Genomic DNA, 23,120 nt, shown 5'->3' with positions numbered 1-23,120 from the left:
CATTTCCAGGCCCTGCTATCCCTGCTGGCAGCTCCTCTGTGGTGTAGAGAGTTGAAGTAATTGGGGGGTGGGGCAGTACACCAACACCAGGCTCAATTTATTGACACCTCAACAGGAGCAGGGCAGGACTCACCTCAACAGTAGGAGGGCAGGAGGAGAGGGGGGCAGCAGCCCGGCTCAGGCCCTCAGCTACAGTGGGTTCCTGGGCTGCCTGGCTGTGTTTCCTGGCTAAAAGTCCAGGGCACAAATCAAGGCCGTGCCACGTTTGATCCAGTGCTTCTCTGGCTTGTCCGTAGGGATCTCCACAGCAATCACGTAGTTGGTGGAGTGGCCCGTTGTTGACAACGTGCCTGTAATGGGGGAAGCAAGGGCAAGAGCGTGGTGCTGCTGCACACTGACTGGGGAGTCCCAGACAAGTGACCCCATCCATGAGCCCTTGTTTCCACCCTAATCCAGGTGACAGGCTTGTGGGCTTGAGGGGCACTGCTACAGAGCCAGGGTGCCTGCCTGCTCCATCTCCTCAACCACAGCAGGAGAAATCTTTTCTCCCTGGCTGGCCACTGCCAACAGTACCTTGCTCCGTGCCCATGTATGGCAGGAGGAACTCCCTACTGCCTCTCCCGGGCTGCCCCTCCTAGCTGCTCCTGCAGCTCCCGTGCTTCTGGAAATCTGCCTTTAGGGCACCTACCTGCTCGAGTGAGAGTCTTATAGATAGGGCACAGGTAGGAGCCGGATTCTGGAGGCTTGCGGTTGGGAACAGGCACTAGCCAGATGACAGCCATCTCCGTGTAGAGCTCCTTGGGGCGTGACTCTGCCAGCTGCCCCGCAGCTGCGTCCCAGCGGGCGCCCTCCAGGAACAAGCCGTGGATGTAGCAGCCCACGTCGGGCTGGTGTGTCAGCTCCTTCACCGACTCCTTCATGACCTGCCCAGGGAGGGGCGTCGGGCCCTTGCTCAAGGCCTGTCCCTGGCGGCTCAGCCCCAAAAAGCCTCTTAAGCAGCTCTTAGTTAAGCCAGTGTTGCCAAAGGAGAGCCTGCCCCAGCTCTCAGAGGGGCTGGGCTGCATTTTTTGGCAGCTCACATCATGTCGGGCAGCCTGTGACAGAGCTGGTGGGGGGGAATGTGAGCAGCTCTGGAAGCAGAAGCCTCTGCCAGCCTTGGGGAGGTGTCTGGCAGGGTGGGTGGGTCGGTGTATCCAAGCACAAAGAGGATGAGGCGGCCATGATGGGCTGCTGTGTAGCCTGGTGCCTTCACCTCTTGGGCAGACCAGGGCCTTTGTGGCCTTCTAGCAGGAGATTCCAAATAAATTCAGAGCCTCCACCTGATTGACTTACCTTGAAGTTAAATGAAATGGTGTCGATGGAGATGACAGACTTCCTGGCGAAGTTCTGCAGTGTCCCGGTGAGAAAGGCCTGGGGGAAGAAGAACCCACTGATCCAGAACACGGAGGGGATCCCATGGCTGATCCAGTTCTGCAGGAATTCAATCCGCTGCACCAGGTCGTTCACCCACGATGCCAATGGCTTCAGCGACGGATAGGCCTGTGGGGCACCCACAGAGGGAGGTGCTGAATGCAGCCAAGGACAGCCCAGACCTTGTGCCTCAGCTGCTGAGGCTGCCCAGAGCCCAGGGGCTGGGAACAACTGGGAGCTGCACTAGGCAGGAGACATCTCCATGCCAGGGGACCAAGAGCCAGCTCCACATGAGACAGCCCAGTCCAGTGGCAGTTGATGACCCATTCCCCTTGTTTGGGTGAGCTCTGGCAGGCAGCTGGGCTGGCTGGGACATGTACCTTGGCATTCCATATTTCAGGAACAGTGTTGTTGTACAAACTGGTGGCCATCAGCTCCAGCCGAGAGGACATCACAACCAGACCCTTGAGAGCTTTCAGCAAATCCTTCAGACTTTGAGCAACCTCCTCCAGGAGCTTGTTGTACCTACAGAGAAAGGGCAGAGGGAGCAGAGTGACTCTCTGCAGTGGTTTATTGCCCACTGCCTGCCCAGAGAGGGTGTGGATCTTTATACAAGAGCAAAGCTCCTCCATGTAACCCCCACCCCCAATCTTCTTCAACAGGGTCTCACAGCTGCTTCTCCAGCCCTAAACTGCTGATTGTAGCAGATGGAGACAGGATCAGCCAAAGGTCCTGGCTGGGACAACACAGTTGTTAGTGTGACTGCCAACCCCACTGCTGTGCTCAGTACTGAGGTTCCCCAAAGGTGGGTGGCAGTAGGGGCCTGCACCTCTCTGCTGTTCCGCAGGATGTGATCCCACAGGAGTTTTACCTGATCACTTCCTGCACCAGCACTGTGTTCATGGATTCTTCATAGAGCAGTGGGTATTTTTGGATCACCTCCTGCAGGTTCATGGGGTCAGGCAGCTTTGCCAGGATGTCATTGGAGGTCTCCTCCACGATCTGCAAGGAAGGCAGCAAGTGGCAGCACCCTTCTAATCCAGCCCCATGGCTGCTGAGAAGGGGCAGAGCTAACGCTGGGATGGCAGTGCCACTGCTGGCACCCAGCAGGCAGGGTGGCACCTGCTGAGAGCCGGTGCTTGTGGTCACTGCTCACACTGGGCACTGGCTGCCAGAGCACCGACAGGACTGGGGCACCCACCTCTTCCCTGCTGCGGCCTCCCAGCGTGATGGTCTTGGGCTGCAGCAGCGAAATGGCCCCCAGCAGAGCAAAGGTCTCGTTCTGAGCGAAGGTGATGTCGGCATTGTCGTGTAAACCAAAGAGCTCCGGGCTGTCGTTGAGAGGCAGGCCCTTGACGTATTGGAGGTAGCCCTGGAGAGGAATCCACACAGACTCTGAGGGCAAGAGCAGCCAAAGATCCCCAGGTTCTTACAGACTTATATTCCCCCCAGGACCTGAAAATGCAGTGGGTTTCAGGAAGGAGGGATCCCCTTTGCACTATGACAATCCCCCTGGATCTATGAGCTGAAATTTGTGACTTGAGTACTTACATTGAGGTCAGAAGAGGTACTGATCTGCTTGTAGATACCTGATTCGGAATAGGAAAAGTCAGGACTTAAAACCTCAGGTTTGTAGAAATCCTCCAAAATGCTCATGATGCAGCGCCGGTCCCAGTCGTCGGTCACACGGCCGCCGTAGTTGATCTCCCCAGCTGTGTATTTCAGAACCTGCAAGAGACCCCACCACGGTTCTGATCCATGTCTGCACCATGAGCCTGTTCCCTCGCAGGAGGGGCAGCTCTCACCTTGTAGGGAATTTCTGCGTATTCGTTCAAGAACATCTGCAGCTGACTGATGCAGATGCGGAGGTCTCCGTCTGTGAACTCATAGGGGATGTTGAACCCCAGAGGCCCAAACTTTCTCCTCTCCAGCATGTTCCCATGGAAGAAGCAAAGTGAGAGCAACAAGGATTTAAACTCTGTGACCTGTGGGAAGCAAGGAGAGGAGTTGCTCAGCTTGGGAGGAGGCACCCTTGGAAGGAGTCAGGTTCTGCTGGGACCTGGCAGATTAATAGTGCCAATTCAGGAGTGCCAGCTGGAGCTTGGAGAGGGGAAACCTCAGTCAGGCTGCTGTGCTGGGAAAGGCCATGGCCCACTTCTGGCTTAAAGAGAGCTGCAGCAAGTGCCTTATGCCAGGCTTCCAAAATAGTGTTGTTTCTGTTTCTCAATGTAAAACTTCCAAGTTGCTCTTCACAGGCGTGAATTTATGAGAAACACCTCCTTCTCTAGCACATGGATTCTCTAATGGGGAGGAAGATCTATGCCTGGAGAGGAGCAACATCCAGGTGGAAAGCATACAGTGGAGCAGGCATGGAATGGGGACAGCAATCCAAAGCACAATCTGGGTCTTACCTTGGAGCAAGAATTCAAGAAGTCATCACTGAAACTAATGTAGGACTTGAGCAGGTTGGCCTTGACCCCACGGGGGGGCTCGATGGTCATCTTGGAGCCATTCTGGAGAATGGACACAGGGAAGTGGTTGCTTGGTAGACTGGTGAGCCAGAGGCGAAAGTCCGGATGCACCTGAAGTCCAGAAGGCAGCAAGTGCTCAGAGGGTGCAGGCACAGCCCCTGCAGCTCCTGCACTGACCCTCTGTTCTGTGAGGAACCTTGGATGGGACTGAACTAGAGCTGGGGTCCTCTCAGGCTCCAGCCTCCTGCCTGTTATCCTCAGAGTGGGCACCTGCTCAGTAACACATCTCACCTTGCTGGGGTCAATGCCCTCGATGAGTCTCTCCAGTGAGGGCATCCAGCTGGGGGCCAGGTGGCAGTTCTGGAAGAAGACCCAGTTGCCCTGCTCCATGGCACTGTGCAACATGGCTTCAGCACGGGGGCCCTGCAGAGGCAGAGAGAGAGAGCTCAGAGACCCTGTCCCATGGCACGCTGTGTCCTGCTGAGCTGGACTGGGAGGCAGCTCCCTGGAGCTGGGTGGAAGGACCACTGTCCAGAGCTATGGCCTGGCTTTGCCCCTATGGCTCAGCTGGATCTTTGCTGTTTGATGGCACAGCAAAGGTTTTTTACAGCTTTTACAAGCCTGTGAGGAAGGGCAGAGGGAATGGAAGAACTGCAGATGGATTCAGGAAGGCAGAGGGCACTGTAGTGGGAGCTGCTGCAGCTCCCACCCCAAGGGGGCAGGAGCAGAAGGTTGGTGAGTAAGGGCCCTGGGGCACGACGGTGTTTTCACAGCGCTGCAAGTGTTTGACCTACTTGGAGCTTGGTGAGATTGATACGAGTGCCAGGACACTGCTGTTCCAGGTATGCACTGACAGCTTACCTGTCCTTGGCCCAGAGAAATGGCAGTGAGCTTTTGTGTGAACTTCATTTCTTCAGCAAACTTGTAGAGGTCGGCAGCGGGGTCAGTGCCCGGGGACAGCACGAACACCAGGGGCGTGGTGGCAGTGGACTCCTTAAACACGACTGAGAGGTCAGTGGTCTGCAACAGAGTTGGTCAGAGTGGAGAGCCCGTAGTGGAACCATACAGCACCTCCTCAGCCTTCCTGGCCTCCAGCTCCCCTCCAAGGCACCGGCATCCTCTCGGGTGCCAAGGCCAGAAACACATTCAGTGAGGACCACGTACAGCTCTCCTCTGGCTGCATTAGGGTCAGGGCATGAACCACTTTCCCGTTTGTTATTCGAACCCTTATCTTGTACACCTGCAGTATCTGCCCCTCCCAGTGTGGTTTAACTGGTGGACATCAGAAAGGCTATCCCTCGTCTAAGGCACAGGTACTTCCCCAGCTGTGGGAGGAACACTGTGGCTGCAGAGGGACACCATCACCCTCACTGCCCATTTATCACAAGCTTGAGGCCTCCTGCTCCCCTCCTGTCCCCACCAGCACCTGCTCTTGGCTGGTTACCTGTGGCTCGATGAAGCGCTGATCCAGGTTCAGCACCACGAAGTCCTGCATGGCGTTAGTGATCTTGTCTCCACGCAGACACCGCAGAACCAGCAGCTTCTGGAAGGCATCGAGCCCATCTTCCCACTTCCCAGGCAGAGGCTCTCTGCAAAGAAATTAGGTGCATTTTGGGGGGATGTGCCAGATCCTACACTCCACAAGAAGTACCCAAGTTGCCTGCAGGCAGCCATTAGGGCTTCATAAGGGACAAGGACCTTCTAGTCCCTTGGCTGAAGTTGTTGTCTGTAGCTCTGAAACCACCAGTGGGCAAGCCAGAACTGCTTCCACTGGGGAAGCGGCAAATACTGCTGGGATAACGCATTGTGTGGCTCTGTCTTGGGCAAGCAATGGTCACCCCTGAAGAGAAAAAGGCAGTGCCTCACCCTTTCCCTTGTGTGGCACTGCACCGGTAGCAGAGCTGGCACTGTGGCTGTATCAGCTCCTCCTGCTCTCCCAGGGATGTCATGTGCAGTAGAGCTAAGCAGGGGACACTTGCCTGTGAGGCTTGTGGCTGTCAAAAATGGCCCTGAACCCTTCAAGGTTGGCTGCAAAATCGTTGTCAAAGTCAGAGAAATTCTTCAGGCTGCTCAGGGCCAGGATGTCTCCCCATGCTCTCTCGTTCAGCCAGGCTGGAGCTGGGTTGTCCTTCATCTCCTTTATGGCCCCTCCTGACAGCAGGTACCGCCACTCATCCTGGGAACAGGACACAATTTGGTCATGGATAACAGCCTACCCACCTGAGCCCAAGGCATGTGGTGCCATATCCAATTAAAATCCCGTAGTATCTTTCTGGCTGCTCTCCTGCCAGGTGTGTGTGTCAAACAGTAAGTGAGCTGGAGGGTCTGGTGAGAACAACATAGTGACTGCTCAGCTGCGACTCTCTGCTAACCCCTGTCTGCTCCCTCTGAACTCATTAACCTTTGCAGAAGTCTGGCAGCAAGCTGGCAAAAGCTGCAGGTGATTCAGGCTAGGCAGCTCTGCATGTAGACACAGAGAACAGTTTGAAAGCCGAATAAGGACAGAGGCCCTGTGTTTGCCCAGCAGGGTGTCAAGCCTGTCCCTAACCCCAGGGAACAAGGCTCCTTTTCCACCCAGCACACAGTTCTAGGGGCTGAACAGGCTGTGCTTGAGCTGCCTTGATGGGATCCCTTCAAGGACTAAGGGGACTTGCTCACCATATCAATCTGCCCCTCATTCATCAGAATCCGGGCGCTGACCAGGAAGGCAAACATGAGCTTGTGCTTCTCGAAGAGGCTGCGGCACACGTTGCAGTAGAGACTGAAGGTGATGTAGTTGTTGATGTTCTCCACCCGCTCCGTCAGCACCTCTGGAAAAAAGGCAACAACCAGACAAGGGTGGTGGGTGCCTCAGGGAAAGTGGAGGGTGCTCTCCACATCAGCTCTGGGTTCCTGGTCACAGAGGCACACCCACGCCCTGCCCAGGAAGGACAGATGCTGCTCTCACAAGCAGACCTGGTGCAGATGTGGGGCAAGGGAGAGGATACAGGAGGGGGCTGTTCTGGGAAGGCACCTGCTTTCTCGGAGTTACGGATCCCCAAGAGGAAGATGTTGAGGAACCACTCGAGTGAATACTGGTACATGGGGTCCACGTTGGACAGGTCTGAGACACAGAAGTAGAGGATCTGCGAGCGGACAGCCACAGGCACGTACTGCATGCGGGTGATGTTGATGTCCTTCTCTGTCTGCTCTGCCACCACCACCTTGGCCTGGAGGACAGAAGTGATGTCCCGGTTAGTGGAGTGCTGGCAGGGCATGCACAGCTGCAGGGGGAGAGCACCTTTCACCTCTGACCTGGATCTCTCCTGCCTTCAGCTTGGATGCCTCCAACACTTTGATGAGCTCCAAGTCATCCACAGGGTTTCCTTCAGAAGTGCTGAGCCGATACAAGATCTGGTCTTCTATCTCCTTTAGCTCCTGGCGCATCTGGGCATTGCTAATAATTAGCTGGTTTCTATCTTCTTCTAAGTCAGGCCGCTCCGCAGCCACCACTTCTCCCAACAGTTGGTCTTCCAAGCCACTACAACGAAAGCCATGGAAGTGAGGGTGGCAGGTGAGGGGTCAACAGGCCCGAGGATCTGAAGACTGCAAGGAAGTCTGAGGCTGAGCAGCATGGGCAACTAATGGGGTAAAAGCAGGTACCTGGGTGAGAGGGTGAAGTTGATGAGGGTGAGCTTTGTGGAGACCTCAGGGCTGTAGTGAGGGTTGGGCAGCTTGGTGGTGATGTACATCTTGAAATCATCGTGGTAGGGGATCACTGTATCCCCCAGCTTCAGCACGGTGTTGCCTTGCTGTTTGAAGGTCTGTATCGGAGAAGGACAAATACAGAAAGACTGGGATGGCTATCCCTTGTGAGAGAAGGCATCCTGCTGTGCCCTGGGCTCTGAAGGCTCTCAGGACAGACAAGCTCCAAGCTTTCCTGCAGAACTGAAGCCTGAACCTGAAGAGAGCAGTTGTATTTCATGGCTCTGCCTCCCTGGCAAAGATGCCTGCTGGCAGAAGACCAGTGTGTGCAGGAGGCTGTCAAAGTGCTGGAGCCCTGGCCAAGGCATGGGACTCACTCATCCATGTGAGTTCTGCCTGCCCACACCCATGGATACCTATGGATGCACCACACCCCATGGCACCCTGGCCAGATGGCCCCTTACAGTTCAGCCAGGTACCCACTGCTCTCCTTGCCAAGGTAAGACACAGGACCTCTTTCAGCAGGACAGGCTCAAGGACTGGATCCAGCTCCTCGCCGACATTCTCCAGCAGGAAGGGCTTCCCAAAGGTAATGGTGTTTTCCAGAGTGGAGAGGAAGTCCCGGTCACTCAGCTTGGCCACCTCCAGGCTGTTCTCTCTCTCCTGAAAGGCAGCAGGGGAGGATAGTGTTTCTGTGGTGTCCTGCCACCTTCACATCCAGCTCCAGTGCACAGTACACCTCTCACTAGACTGATTTAGCTCCCTGAGGCAGCGGAAATAATATCTTTTCTTGCTCAGCTAGACTTTGGCTATTTTGGCAAGTTTATCCCCCATCAGCAGGTACTAGAGACAGCTCAATGAAGCAGGAGAAAAGTAGGGAAATAGGGAGAATGTCCTTCATAGAGCCATACCCCTCTGGAGCCCCATACTGCTAACTCAGGGCACAGCCTGCAAAGTGAGAGCAGGTGGGTGGGAAAAGCCCTCAGGGAGCAAAACAGGAGCAGCTGCCTCATCCTCCTGCCTGATCCTTCAAAAGGGCAGTAAAGTGTGTCTCTGGAGGAGATGTGGTGGTTAGTGTTGTCAGCTTTTTGGCAGCAGGGTCTGTGCTCAACAGCCAGGTAGTGCCACCCTGATCCCTCCCTGTCCTAGAAACTTGAAAACCATTATGGGATATGTTGGTGGTGTTTTGTGAGGTGAAGGCTCCCAGAATGTTAGTGGAGAGCCAGAGTGGGAATCTGATGCTTGCTTATGTGGGGGCTCCTCCTGCCCAAGAAGGGAAACCTGCCTGGGATGAATGTGGATGTGGAGACTGTCTGGTATTGGCTAGGTTGGGCTGGCACAGTGTGGGGGTTTTGGAGCTCTAGAGCCCAAAGCCTGGGGTTGCTCTGCACAGCTCCTGACAGAAAGCTGTTACCCCTATCCTGGCACACCTGGCCTTCCTCCCCACAGCTCTTACCAGGTTCTTGATCCACTTGTTTGCTTGTCCTTGTGGGTCTATGTAGTGAGTCCAGCGCAGGGAGAATCGGGTTATTACCCCATTCTCCACAGACAGGGCATCGTTGGGTAAACCAGCAATCTAACAGGGTAGAAAAAGTTGTTGGGACACCTGGTAGAACACATAGGTGACCAGAGAGAAGCCCTTGCTGCCCTGGCCCCTGAGTGCTCCCAGTGGGTGGACAGGGGATGGTGGCAAGCCCTGGGATGGAACCGTGCTGTGGGGTCAGGCTTGGGCAGGCTGTGGCCAGAGCTCAGCTCTAGGCTGGGGAGTTGTAAAGGACAAGCCTTACAGGTCAAGGCTGATGCCTTCATTGCTGCTGCCCAAGCCTGGCAGCAATTCCAGCTCTGCAGTGTGGAGGTGCTTGGTCACTATCCAGCTGCTTGGTTTGGGGCTTGTCCTTTGGTGCAGGTGATCCTAGTGAGTGGTGAGCTGAGTGTTTTAGTCTTTACCCGAGGTCCCTTCTTCCTCAAGTATTGTTTGGTTTGGGGTTTTTTTTTTTTTGCCACTTGCCTGCCAGGAGCGGATTTCCACAGGGTCTCCAAGGGTGTTGATGAGGCTTGCATCCCAGCTGTGGGGAATGTAGTTTTTGGCCAGCTCCTTCATCCACTCCTCGGACAGTGCTGCACGGTAGTCTCCCTGCCACGAGAAACACCATCATAGCCTTTTCTCTAAGTTGCAGCTGGTCTGTTGTGAGTATCTAAACCCTTCTGTTCCCATTCAAATGGGCCCTATGCAGCCTCTGGCACAAGTGGAGAGAGATCCTGGAAGGATCTCACACCCTTGTGTCCTATTCCTTTCTCCATGGCCAGGACAGCAGAGCTGCAAGCTGAGTGCTGAGCACTGCCCACTTACTGTGAAAGGGCCCAGGTAGGCCACAAAGCCAGCTGCAACCAGCACGTCCCCAGAGCTGTTGTTGATCTTGCCATCCAGGCTCTCCACGGTGTCCTGCCAGCGCACCTTCTCATCAGCCAAGCTGTTGATGAGCTGTGGGATAAGTTGCACACGTGAGAGCTGCTGTGTGGTCTAACTTTGTGTCCCGGACCTGCTGCTCTCTGGGTAATGCTGCAGGTGACTTTGGTGACCAGAGGTTGGGGTGGCCCGTGACATATTCTGAATTCTGTGTTTGGCTTTGAGCATCCAGTTCTGGGATTACTGAGCTGCTCTCAGCTGTCCTGGAGACCTATTACTAGTTGAGGAAGCTGTGCACAGGAGGACAGCAGCTTTTCACATCAGTGCCTGGCTAGCTTAGCTTTCCAGTCCTGTTGAGCTGCTGAGATCAGGGCAGGCAGCTTCAGCCTAGGATTGTCATGGATGTTTTCACCACTGTGGTGCGTGGTCTGAAAACGAGTTGCCTCATATAAGCAGGCAGAACCCAGCTCTGTCCCTTACCACATCAGCACGGGCCAATCGCTGCAGACACTGCTCACACTTCATCTCCAACTCCTCCTTATTGGCTTTGCAGGCCTCGTACTTGGCTTGCAGCATGGCAATGCCATCTTCAACCTCCTTCAGGCGTTGCTTGGCTTCATCAAGGACCGCCTGAGTGGCACGCAGGTCCTCCTCTGCCTCCCGCAGGGCTTGCTGGGGAGATGCACAAGGAACCAGTGGGTATGTTGGGCATGTGGTCAGGCTCTTTCCCAAAAGCCAGAGACCTTGGAGCAGGAGCTGGTTTTCCATAAAAGCACTTGCTGATAAGTGCTAGCTACTGATATCTCAATATCTCAGTCAATCCAGTCCCTGGATGACAAAGATGTTACGTCCTGACCTGCAGAACGTGGTGATTCCCAGCATTTCCAACAGAAGGGAGCAGCTGGTACTGTGTTCCTGAACACCGAAAGCAACTGGGTTGCACAGTCTCTTACCCGCTTGGGCTCCACGACCTTGGACACAAAGTGGTACTTGTGCATGGCACGCACCCACTGGCAGATGGAGGTACAGGCTTTGGACACCTTGGCAATGGCAGCTGGCTGAAACTCCTCATTGTCAATGTAGGGCTGGATGGCCTTGATCACATTGTCTGAAATATTGTCCTGCGAAGAATGGTGGGAGAGAAAGAGACTTCTCCTCAGTCAGATCTCTAGCATGCTCATCACTCAACTCCTAAGGGCTTCCCCCAGAGGCAGCAGCATCCCAGGACCTGACAGGGTGGTCAAGGCATCATACTGGAGCAAGAGGAATCGAATTGCTGCACGCTGAGGTCTGGGAGCCACAGTTGTGGGATTGGGTAAATCCCTTCCCATATCACTTCTATATAGCTCCTCCACACAAAAGAGCAGGGGGACAGAATGTGAAGATTTGTGTGTCTGGGTCCCATTGCCCAAGGCAATGAAGTGCACCCAACTGACATGAGGGCTTGCAGGCCAAATACACCCCCATCCTCAGTGTTGTCCACAAGGAGCTCAATTTGTTACTGCTGTGAGAAGGATGTCTGTGAGGCAATACCTTATCCCACTCACAGCCTCCTTCTGCCACTGCTTACCTTATCATAATCATACAGGCTGTTCAGGAACTGCACTGGGTCCTGGAGAAGGGCCCTGCCTGGCTCCCAGTAATCATCCACCTTGGTGCCTATCTTTTCTCCTGCCACCTTTTTGGGCTTTTTTCCATGCATAATGCAGACAGCTTCAATCACAATCTTTACACCAGGGGGAGGCCGCTGCAGGGCTCGTACCTGCAAAACCCAAATGGAAACAGTGGGTTAACTTGATTCTCTGGGAGATGGGGTGCTCATCCCTCCCTCAGCAGGGCCAGCGGAGACTGGGACCAGAGGTAGGACACTTAGAGAATGCAATACGCAGGCAGGAAGGACAGAGGCATTTGAAGGGAAAGCTGGTTACCAGAAAGGGCATGGAGCAAACTAAATGTGGGCTGAAAGAGCCTGCTGTGATACCCTGATAGGTTTGTCCCTATGGGCTGAATGTATCTCGGCAAAGGAGCTAAATCTGTATGGCCCCAGGGAGAAGGCTGTATGGAAATGGGGCATGGGCAGGCTTTCCCCCTTGTTCTATGGGCTCTTGTTTGTCTTGTACCCCACCACAGCAATGCCACACCCCACAAGCTGGTCTTCAGCACTTGTGGAGTGCTGCTGCAGCACCCTTGAGATGACTGTGGTGTCAGAACCTCTGAGGATGACTCCTGCTTTATCCCTTCTAGTGCTTGACCATCCTTGCCATGTTCAGCTGGAGATATTCCCAGGCCTTCCCACTGGACACTGTCAGCAGAGCAGCGGACTTTATGGCAACGCTGAGGCTGATCTACCCCCACGCAGACACCCTCTGTGAGAAGGACTTTGAGTGGCTCTTTGACTGCCCTGAGACAAAGCAATTCCTCGAGTGGTTCTGCAGCATGGTGGGTGAGGAGAACGTACTGAGCCCAGCTGAGGTTGAGGCCTATGAGGCCCTGCTGGCTGCAGGCAAACCCATTTTGGAAGGAGATGCCCTGGAGGAGGCTCTGCGGATGTGCTGCCAAGTCATGCAGCTCCCAAGCATGATAGCAGATGAGGGGCCCTCTCAAGAGGCCCTGCAGCAGGAGCTTCAGGAGCTGAAGGACTATCGTGACCGTCAGCTCTGGAGGTACAGGAAGCTGCTGGCCTGGACAGACAAGCTGCAGCAGGAGCAGAAGTATTTGGAGGAGGAGGAGAATGTGGTGAAGCAGGACTTGAGGATGGCTCATATGGACCTGAAAGAAAAGATCTTCAAAACCAGAGCTGTCTTGAGCCAGGTCAGCCAGGCTGCAAAGCAGGTGTCAGAGTGTCAGGAAGGGATGGGCCAGCTGCCAACACTGCTGTGCCAGATAGATCTCGGCCCTTACCTGGAGCAAGAACAACAAGCCACCAATGCATTTGAGAGGTTCATCCAGCAGGTCCTACCAGAGAGTGTCCAGGCTCCAGATGCTTGGGAAGCAAGTGCACAGGGAGAGAGAAGCCTGAAGGAAGGGCTGGAGGCTGGGGCACAGATGGACTCATACTGTGAAATGCCACAAGAGAGAAGAGGAGCTCCTTATCAAGAATGCACAAAGACACTGTGGGGGGTGGCACCAGCAAGCTGGGGAATATTGGCCCAAGGCTCAAAAGCAGAGCTGCTATTGGATGTGGGGAATGAGAGAGATGTGTTGAGCATGGAGAGTGAGGAGGAGAGAGATGGTAGCCAGGATTTCACAGAGAGAATGGACACCAAAAAAACATCAACGCCGAAAAGCCTTGGGACTGATGAAGATGAGCTACTGGAGGACCAAGACAGCTTCTGGAAGGAGCTGGGCCAAATAGAGACAGCATATATCTGTGCCCGGAGGGAGGTTATAGTCACGGCAGCCAAAGTGGAAGGTGCCTGTGCTGCACTGGAGTGGGCCCAAAGGACTCTGGAAGCTCTTGAGGATAACCAGGTAGGGCCAGTGCCCCCATTCCTCCACCATCCTTTGTGGCAGGGTCTGCCTGTGGCAGAGGCAGTCCCTCCTGCTCACCACTGGAGCACAGCTGACAAGCTGGGAGGGGGCGGCAGAGCCAGCCTGTCTTGTGTCACCAGCCTGTCTTGTGTCACCAGCCTGTCTTGTGTCCCCCTGTGCAGCAGGCAGTCGAGGCCGAGCTCCGGAGCCAGGCTGCCATGCTCCAGAGGCAGCTGCACACCCTGCGCTTCGACATCACGCACACTCTGACACACCAGCTGCCGCCCCTGCTGAAGGCAGAGGCCCGGCGCCGCTTTCGCCTGCCCATCCTGCACGAGCACTTCAGCCGGGAGGCTGCTCGCCTCCAGAACATTGCCAGGAGGCAGGAGGCAGCAGCTGCGTGGCTGCCGAGCCAGCACAGCCGCCTGGATCTGCTGGAGCTCCAGCTGAAACGGGAGAGAAAGGAGCTGGAACAGAAGGCTGCTTGGTTGGAGAAGATCGAAACCATCATGAGGAAATCCCAGACTAGGTTGCAGGAGCAGCAGAACTACTTCAGAGATGCCAGGTCCTCCCAAATGGGTCATCCACGCAAATGGATAGACCCCAAGGACCTCACTGCTATACGGTAAGGGCCTGGGGGGTCTGAGCATGAAGAACAAACTGGATGTGGGGGCAGTGGCATGGGAATGGCCAAGGCAGGAAGCACACCCAAGCTACCAGATAGACTAGCAGTGCTCTTCTGCCAGTGCAGCCACTGTGACTCCACGGTGGTGTGAAATTCCCCAGATCTGCTTCTTTCTGGCTGGCTTGGACTGAGGAAGCAAAGTATGGGCTTGGAGAGTGGAATGAGTACAGAGAACATAAGTTTTTCTAGAATGCTAAGGTAGAGAGTGTAGAGGCAAGTCTTCAGCCATGGAGAAGGAGAGCTGGGCCACAAGAAAGCACAAGCTGCTTAGAGCAAGACCTTTCTCTGACTAGGTGCCCTGCATTGACTGGGTCTTCTCAGTCTTCCCCACACAGTTCTGGAGTAGCTGGTGCTGGTGTCTGTTGAAAAGAAATCACACCCTGGCTCTTGAGCCAGCCTGGTCCTTTATGGTGCTCTTCCCAGAGCTCCATGACATGGGATGCTCATCAGGAGTGGCTGTCTTCTCATTGCTGACCCACATCTGCTTGCATCCCAGTCTTACAGTGCACAACAACCTCAGAGCCCTGATCTTCCTCAGCCCTGGTGCTGTACTCACAGCTCTGGCTGGCTGTCCCCTCTCACAGGCTCTGGGACATGCTGATGGGGGAAGTTCAGGAGAAGCAGCCCTTCCGCAGCTACGAGGCCTTGGCAGCCAAGTGTTCCCAGCTGGTTCAGGACAAGAAGGCACTGGAAGCCCAGCTGGAAGCTCCTATGCCCGAGGTGTCTGCCCTGGAGTCCTCCATAGAGGTGGTCTATCACCAGCTGTACAACAGCTCCAACCAGCTGCAGCTCTCCTCGCCGGTAAGGAAGCACTGCTGCAGCCCTCTGCCATCCTCCCTGGGTGCAGGGGGGAGACCTCGCTGCCTCTCAGCCACAGAGGGAGGGCAGGTTGGCCTGATCCTTGCCTTGTCCCAAAAACCATCCGGTGAGGCAGTGGCTGGCTATGGGACACAGGTGATTCTCACTGTGTCTCACATGTGCTGTTCAGTGTTGAGATTGGGGTGCCTTAGCCAAGGTGTCCCAGTAAGCCACCTCTGCTCCTTGGACTGGGAGGGTTTGGAGGCCAGAGCTGCGTGGTTAGTTTGTTTCTGGGGGGCTGAGCTGTTCCACAGGTCTGAGGAAAATCCCTTTATTTCTCCATGTTCACATGAGTTTGGGCTCTGTCCCTTAGGAGATCACCAAGCTGATGCAGCAATTGATCATCATGCAGGACGACCTCCACCAAAAACTGACAGACTTCCTGGGTGACTTGGAGGTGAAGCACAGGGCTCTGGAGAACCCCATCCTGCAGGCAGAGCGCAACCTTTATGTGCATTTTTACTGCGATGAGGATCGGCTGAGAGAGGTGGTGGAGGAGCTGGAGAAGCAGGCATCGGCTTCCTTCCCCTCCCGTGAGGGGAAAGGAGTAGGTCAAAGGGATCCTTGCTCCCTGCCACAGTAGTGGTGTCCTCTTTTGGTTGGGCTGGGTCCTTAATTCTGGACTGGGAGAGAACTCTGGTGGTCTCTGCTCCGGTGACAGGTTATTTGGGTCATGACCTGGCAGCTGGGTTTAAAAGAAACTGGGAACTTATTCCTTAAACAGTTTCCAGGGACTGGTTTAGATGATGTGTAAGAAATTGATGCATCTTGTGGCATTGGAAGCCTTGGATAGACAAGACACCTCTCATGCCATCTTGACAAGAAGATGGGTGCTGGGGGCAAGAAGACCAACACTCTCTGTGTCTTTCCCCACTTTCTGGGGAAAGGGGTTTTGTATGTTTTTGGGAGAATAAAAAGGTCTGCTCCTCACAACTGCAGAGCAATCAATAAGCCTGTCCCTTGTGTGGTGAAATCTACTCACTGAGTGTGATCTCTTGGCTATGGGCTGTGATGCTTGCAGGCTCAGAATCACCCTTCTTTCTCTCACTAGCCTATTTCAAGCCAGCATTCCTTGAATTCAGCCTGCTGCCTCCTCTCTGCCTGTGGTGGGTCCCTTTCCAAAGAGCCTGCAGGTTCAGGGTGCTGCCAGCTCTGTCCCTGTGCTGCAGTCAGCACTTGGGGTTCCTTGGTGGTCCCTGCTGCCTACCCCCATGGACAGGCATGTGGGGCCAGCCCTCCTCCACAGCCTCTCCAGGACATGCTGGAAACACCCAGGAGCCCCTTACTGCCTTTCTGCCCTTCATTTTGCATCTGAAGGAGTGAAGGTGAGAAGCTGCATGGGCAGCTGCCCAGAGTGAGCCCAGGGGGATGGATGGAGGAAAAGGCTGGGGCCGTTGCAAGCCTATTGAAGGGGAATTGCTGCAAAGGGAGAGGCTGTCCTTGACCAGACCCAGCTTTGCCACCCTCTCCCTTGACACAGTTACCTCTGTAACATCATTTCTGTTGAGGTTCTTCAGGCTGGCAAGAGCAGCATCCAGGGCTGGGAGGGCTTCAGCCAAGTCCTTCTGAGCATCATCTGCAATGGCTTGGGCTTTCTGAGCTTTCTCATTGGCCTTTGCCTCCTCGGCCTGCACAGCACTTCTTGTCTCTTCAGCCACAGCTGTGTCCACCTGCAACACCATAGACAACCTCAGAAGCATGCTGGAGGCAGAGCTTGGCTAGGAAAGGATCACAGCTGTCCTGGCAGCTTGTGTGTCTTCTTCCAGCAGATCTCAGGAACCTAACTGCTGCAGGGGATGCCCTTCCTGCACCATACTGGGAGGTTTTTGTCAGCCTGTATAAACCATCCACAAGCTCCAGCTCTGGCTGTGCCTGGGATGATGTTAGTCTTGCAGGAATTAGCTGCTCTACCCATTTTCCTATTGGCATGAGTAGAGGATGCATGGGGGGGGGGGGGGGGGGGGTGGTGTGCAAATTTGTAGGGAGATGGAGGAATAGGAAGATATGCTTAGGGCTTTGTTTCTAAAACTGCCACTTCTGCCTACCCTAAGGGTTAAAACACCCAGGAGGCATATCTGCTTATCTGCTATGTGAAAATTTAGGAGATTGCAGACTCTTTCCCCTCTGCATGCAGAACTGTATGATGTTAGTGTTCCTGTTGACTCTGGCCCAGTGTGGCCATCCCACAGTAGGAGAGCGGCAGGGAGGAACACAAGGAGAGAAGGCAGTGACAGCCAACACAGAACAATTCCCTTTTCTGAAGTGGCATGAGTGACTGCGTGATGATCCCATACCTCAGGGATCATCACACAGTGATGGGGGGTAGACTGCAGCTGGATCAGCTCCCTGGGAATGGGATGTGAAGAAATGATCCTGTTCAACAACAACAGTCTGGCTTAGAGCTGCTCAGCCCACCTGAGGATTGTGTTAGTGTTGCTAGACTGTGCTTGCAAGGGCATGGGAGCTGGGAGCTCGGCTGGCTGACCCCTGGGTGATGGTTTCAGACAGGGGCATGGGAGCCATCGCTTCTGCAACAAGTGGTGCTCACCTGCAGCAGAGCAGGACCCCAGCAGGAGGCAGTTTGTGCTGTCAGTGCAGCTCTGCACAAATATCTGCTGTGCTAATCTGAGATGGTTTTACCTCTGATCAAGCAGGATTTTGCACAATCCCTGCCAGGCCCCTCCAGCCTGTGTCCAGTCCAGTCTGAGAGTCAGAGTTAGAAAGTGCAGGGCTGCCCAGCAGCGGTACCTTTATCTGTTCTATGGTTGCCTCGGTGTCCTTGGCTGCCTGGGCCAGGAGAGGGCGGGAGGACTCCAGCTCCTCCTGCATCTTCGCTACATCCTCTGCTGTTCGCAGGAGCTGTGGGAGCAAAGCAGAGTTAAGAGCAGGGCCAGCAGCCATGGAAAGCCCTAGGAAAGGGCTGTGCTGCCCTGGAGGGTGCTCCCTGCCGAGCATCGGGGCTGTGCAAGGCACAGGTCTTGCCCTGGTCCCTGCTAAAGCAACAATCTGACACTGTGGTGAGCTTGTAAACAGTAGTGCCTAATGCTACCTGCACATGTTAGGCATCATTTCAATGAGGCAGCATAACAATGTTTCTGTTAGAGGGCTTTCAATTACAAGGTCAGTAAGAAACACCCTGTGGTCGCCTAAGACTGGGGATCATTATTCTTTCAGAGCCGTTGCAGACTCAGACCTTCAGAAAGACTGGCCCTGGCAGAAGGCACAGTTCTCACTCGCTTTAGCCTGAATTTTTTCCTGTTACACAGGATGTGTAGGACATCTCACTGCATCTCTGCAGCTATAAATGCACTGCTCAGAGTGCATAAGGGGTGGCCTCAAAACTTTCCTGGGTATGAGGGACAAACCTTGTCCAGGCCACTTTGCATCCTGTTCTTGGCTGTCTTCAGTTCCTGTTGCTTCTTTCCAATGAGGGAACTGAATATGCTGAGGAACTCCAGGTAGCTTTTGGGAGTGATATAATTGTGTCTGCCCAGTTCTGCTAGGAACAACTGGCACTTCTTTGCCACACTCTGGTGGATTGCTACACATACTTGAATCTACAAGGAGAAAGGAAAGAGGCAATCTTATTCAGCACTGAACATGTGAAAGGCAAATCCATGTGATGCCCAGAGAGAGCAAAAGGGGCTTATGAAGAACCAAACTGTACAGTTACAGCAGAGCTCATGTGTGTGGGGGGGCTTTAGTGCCCTAGAGGGGTGACAAATGGCCAAGCCCGTTTCAAGGCATACAAAAGCTATGCAGTTCTGCATTTGAATGATCCTGCCATGGCACATTTCCGCTGCGGGGTAGGACACTTTTGAAGGTGTGCCCTGCATCCATTGTCTTGGTGTATTCAGAGACACAGCACACTGAACAGATGGGAGCAGATTATTCCCGAGGATGCACCTACCATCCCGCTGATATCTTCATTACCGCTACCAAGAAGTGGGATTTCACTCAGGAAAGAGGAGGCAACGCTCTGCAGGGCTTCAGCAGGCCACTCATTGAACCAGTCAATGGTACAGCAGTTCACAAGAGAGGGGAACTGCCTCAAGCGTGCGCGGAACACTTCTCCGATGGGGCTGAGGGCGAGGCATGCAGAGATGTGTTACAACTGGCTCCAAATAAAAGGACAAAACAGCTTTCCTTCTACAGAACCACCCTGAAGCCTTGCAGAGTAAGAGGGACAGGAATAACACCCAGGGAAGGAGGGAAAAGGGGAATGAAAGTTCAGGCAGTGAGCTGCATGCCCAAAGGTACACGTCTGAGCCCATTCCTTGGCAGTCCTCAGGATATTCTGGAAGTACTAAGATGGTAGTAGGGTGACGGTTTATGGGTCCCTCCCTAGGGAGAACACTTAAGCGATAAGAAATAAATGTGCTCTGAAGTTTATTTCAAGTAGGTGGGTGCAGGGATCACATCACCAAACCAGAATCATGGGCCTGATTTTTCTACTTGTTCTTGCACTGGGAATGCCCTGTACCTTCTGGTATCCCTCCTGCAAGGGAGCAAGCTGCTTATGGACTGTGCATTAGATTCATAAGCAAACATGGTGCAACTGAGCCCCAAATTCAAGCAAGATATGTCTGTAACAAATGGCTCAGTGGTGCAGGGAGGAAGAGGTACCTTGTGTTTCATCTGAATCACACATAACCATACTCTTGAAAATTTCAAACTTTGTCTTGCGACCAGCAAAGTGTTTAAAAAAAAAAAAAGTATTTAGTCCTAGGGGAAGGTGTTTTGCAAACCATATTCCTATTCTTTCTCCTCCTCCAAAGTCTGGGGCTCGGAAATAAAGATCCCATTACACAGTGAAGCAAGGCAAAGGATAAGGAGGGAATAATCAACATTAAAAGCATGGAGCTGTAGGCCTGAAGTGTACCTCATGCACAGGACCATGTGGATATTGCTGCGAACCCGGGCTGTGTATGCAGCCATCAAATTGGCCTTGGTGGGCTGCTGCCCTAGATCTCGAACAATAGGCTTCATAGCTGTCAGGATCTGGTCTTGGTCCTCAGGATTGTAAATGTTAGGAATGTCACCAGAGTTGAGCAAGTTGTTGATATCTTCGAGGAAGGATTCACTTTTAATCTAAGTAGATGATAGGTAAAAAAAAAGCAGTTTCTTATGTCAGAAGGCAGTCATGTCTCACATGCCATGGAGATAATTTCTGCATAAATACAGCCCTCAGCCTCTGTAATAAGAAACATTTCTGTGATCACTTGACTCCAGAAAGGCACACCCTGATTCTTTTCCAGCACTTCCCATTAAACAGCCATATTCAGCCATTTCAGGTGTGGGAGGGTGTGTTTGAGAACAAACCTCCTTCTGCCCATTCCGTGCCTCCTTACAGAGCAACTGAGCTCAGGCTCTTGCTCCCTGCCTCTGCAGTGAGACCTCAGACACCTGGTTGCTCCGGGTCTTCGTTCCTCCAGCACAGAACTCTTCATTATTAAAATAAAGCTTATCAATGTGGGAGACAGAGTAATTGTAGGGATGTGTCACAGGCTGTGGGACGATCTCCCTCCAGCACTACGCTCACCTCTCCACCTTTGCTAAATCAGAAATACACAGCATCCATCTCCTTGACTAAATGTACCCTCCTGGGCCCCTTTGCTCCCACATATGCTTCTCACTGCAGGGAAAAGGCTGCAGGAACAAGCAGCATTTGACTGATGCTCATCTCCCTGCTTAGGGCTTCACCACAAGGGAATGGTTCCTATGATAATGAGGGCAGTAAAAAAGCCTATGGGGAACATAACTGTGATTCCAGAAGTGGAAATTGGCCTACTCATTAGCAAGTTACAGTTTACAGTTACAAGCCAGCATTATCTTGTGGAACCAGCAGGAGTAAGGTCCTAAATCTACTCTATTTTTGAAAAGGAAAAGAATCGTTTTACTTAGGACTTCTAATATCAGTGGCCAGCATAGTGCTTAGCTTCAGATAGCTGAAACCTATGTACCCACCAAACCCTCGGATGGAGCTAGAGAAGAATCCACCCACTCACACACAGCTCTACAGACCCTCTAGCAATAAATGCACCACCTCCAGTTTCCCTGAGGCTCTTTTATAAGATGATGAATACAGGCTACTGAAGAAATATACAAGTTGTGTCTGGTTTGTGTCAAGCTCCTTAATACTCTGTAGGGGAATTTATTGAGCTTGGAGATGTGTTTTTGACTCCTTTTAAGATGGAATTCACCATGCTAATACTCCTGTACCTGTGTGTCTACAAATAGGAAAGTCTTGGGTAGACTTTGAAGGCCTGCCTTCATCATGATCTTCCTCACATCATCTCGCCATTCGGTCATGCCGTAATTTTTGGACAGTTCAATCTGGAAACATTCATTTTCTGCCCTAAAGGAAAGAGAAGCCTGTGGAGTTACATCAGATTAAAATATCCTCTTCTGTCAATTCCCAGTATGTGTTGTGTACTCAAGGGGAAAGGACTCAAGCAAGTTGTTCTCTTACAGTGAGTCCCGAGCACATGCTTGTCCTTATGCACCAAGGACAGCCACCAACCCAGGAACATGTTTTACACAAAGTAGAGATACCAGAGCTAGCTAGAAACCCAGTGCAGATGTGCATGTTAATTGAGTCCTAGCTCTTGACTCATTTGAGGAGTCAGCAGCCAGAAAAACATGTAACTGGCAGTGGGAAGGACAGAAAAAGAGATTCACTGAAGGCAGCCCCAATGGAGCTGCTCTACATTACATGCATAGGTGGGAGTGCATTACTTACATGTGAGATGCCAGTCTGGTGAGAGACTGTCTCCCACTTCCCCCAACACCCAGGAGAAGAGCATTGCCCGGAGCCTGCCGCAGAATCCGGCTGATTCGGCAGATGTGCTGTATTGCATCCATGAAAAGCACAAGCTTCAGTTCTGGGGTGTTGCTTTGATTGTACTCCTCCAGGTAGTCTTCAATCACAAGCTTCAGCTGTGGGTAGAAATGCTCAGTTGTGGCTACCAGATAAAATCAATTGTGTGTGGAGGGGGGGTTATTGTCTGCCGGCACAGCCAGGACTAGGGGAGGGCAGAGCCTGGTGCTTAACAGGGTCTGGGAGCAGCTCTCCTCCATGCTCCTATAAGGAACTGCCACTGGATGGGCTGAATTCAGTTAGTGGTGGTGGCAGTAGCTGCTCAATGGTGGCCTTAAACTGACTCAGGCAAGTGACTATAGTCTGCTGTTCCCAACAGTGCTGTTTGCCTCGAGCAACAGCAGGGTGTAGTTCAAAATAAAAGAGCTTATGGCTGCCTGATCCATACTGCTCCAAGGCCTCCCTCTGGGTTAGCTCCCTTGCTCTATAGCTGACCACTGCCTGCTGCAGGTTAGGATCCTGGCTGGAAAGCACAGGTGCTGGGGAAGAAAACAACACTGGCTGTAGATGGGTACAGTAACACACTCCTCTCCCAGTCCAGCCATCACATGGAATAGCTGCAGAAGCAGTTTCTCCTGCCCTTCCCAGGGCTCTCTTCAACAGCACCCTCAGGCCAGAGAAGGAGATGAAGCATGAAGACATCTGGGATTTGATCCTACCCCCTCACCAATCTCACTGTGAAGCTGGGAAAGCAACACCAGCTGGAATTCATACAGTGCTGAGATCCCTGCCTAGATGCCAAAGTGCTGTGTGCATCAGTGGGGACTGTGCAGCTGCCTCTAAGTCTGGCTGTCTCGGTGGAGGACAGGCCTACCTACTTTGTGAAAGGGATTGGAAAGCTCAGTTAATTACCACTCCTTGTCACACAGCTATCACAAGAGGAGAGACGACAGAATAATCATCTGTTTCTGATAATGAGAGCAAAAGGCACCACTCATTGCCTTTGCTTAATTACCACTACCCAAGTACTCCCAGTATCTTCTCCAACAGAGAGTCTGGCAGTAACATTAATTACTTGTAAAGGTCAATTGTGAAGTCTTTAATGGCAAAAGTAGTATTGTTTGGGGGTAATGTGCCATTTCTTTCCAGCAAATTTCACTTTTCTCTCCCATGTGTGGCTCATTTGGGAGATTTGGCATAGCAGGCTGCCTCCAGGATTGCAATGAAGAGACAGCTTGTTCCACCTCAACTGCCCATCACAACACATGCAGCCACTGTTCATATATGGGGTAGGATTTCTCAAGAGACCCCTGG

General features: G+C 53.1%; 2 protein-coding genes across 2 annotated transcripts in view; one reads left to right on the top strand and one right to left on the bottom strand.

Moving 5' to 3' along the window:
* Positions 1–228: 228 nt before the first annotated feature.
* Positions 229–23,120, bottom strand: part of DNAH1 (dynein axonemal heavy chain 1) — a gene marked incomplete at both ends in the record, with an annotated part of 105,504 nt that continues 82,612 nt past the window's right edge. The window contains 31 exons of the mRNA XM_082288782.1: positions 229–350; positions 689–923; positions 1,333–1,539; positions 1,791–1,935; positions 2,282–2,412; positions 2,612–2,782; positions 2,962–3,138; positions 3,216–3,395; positions 3,822–3,992; positions 4,173–4,304; positions 4,743–4,901; positions 5,326–5,466; positions 5,857–6,057; positions 6,540–6,691; positions 6,895–7,090; positions 7,176–7,401; positions 7,524–7,684; positions 8,079–8,228; positions 9,022–9,141; positions 9,574–9,699; positions 9,916–10,047; positions 10,453–10,644; positions 10,926–11,093; positions 11,543–11,734; positions 16,471–16,656; positions 17,735–17,845; positions 18,352–18,543; positions 18,897–19,068; positions 19,869–20,077; positions 21,209–21,344; positions 21,729–21,925. Coding sequence (XP_082144908.1) covers positions 229–350; positions 689–923; positions 1,333–1,539; positions 1,791–1,935; positions 2,282–2,412; positions 2,612–2,782; positions 2,962–3,138; positions 3,216–3,395; positions 3,822–3,992; positions 4,173–4,304; positions 4,743–4,901; positions 5,326–5,466; positions 5,857–6,057; positions 6,540–6,691; positions 6,895–7,090; positions 7,176–7,401; positions 7,524–7,684; positions 8,079–8,228; positions 9,022–9,141; positions 9,574–9,699; positions 9,916–10,047; positions 10,453–10,644; positions 10,926–11,093; positions 11,543–11,734; positions 16,471–16,656; positions 17,735–17,845; positions 18,352–18,543; positions 18,897–19,068; positions 19,869–20,077; positions 21,209–21,344; positions 21,729–21,925 — 5,190 coding nt within the window. The remainder of the gene's footprint in view (positions 351–688; positions 924–1,332; positions 1,540–1,790; positions 1,936–2,281; positions 2,413–2,611; positions 2,783–2,961; positions 3,139–3,215; positions 3,396–3,821; positions 3,993–4,172; positions 4,305–4,742; positions 4,902–5,325; positions 5,467–5,856; positions 6,058–6,539; positions 6,692–6,894; positions 7,091–7,175; positions 7,402–7,523; positions 7,685–8,078; positions 8,229–9,021; positions 9,142–9,573; positions 9,700–9,915; positions 10,048–10,452; positions 10,645–10,925; positions 11,094–11,542; positions 11,735–16,470; positions 16,657–17,734; positions 17,846–18,351; positions 18,544–18,896; positions 19,069–19,868; positions 20,078–21,208; positions 21,345–21,728; positions 21,926–23,120) is intronic.
* On the top strand, positions 12,192–15,569 carry LOC309576883 (HAUS augmin-like complex subunit 3; the record flags this gene model as incomplete). Its single annotated transcript, XM_082288459.1, is given in 5 exon segments — positions 12,192–12,218; positions 12,220–13,443; positions 13,626–14,068; positions 14,713–14,929; positions 15,300–15,569. Coding segments are annotated over 5 exon segments (2,181 nt in total).

The sequence above is a fragment of the Coloeus monedula genome, assembly GCF_965178545.1.
Source record: "Coloeus monedula genome assembly, chromosome: 11".
In the NCBI taxonomy this organism is placed as follows: domain Eukaryota; kingdom Metazoa; phylum Chordata; class Aves; order Passeriformes; family Corvidae; genus Coloeus; species Coloeus monedula.
The sequence above is the reverse complement of the archived record's forward strand: the minus strand, read 5'-3'. Positions and strand labels throughout refer to the sequence as shown.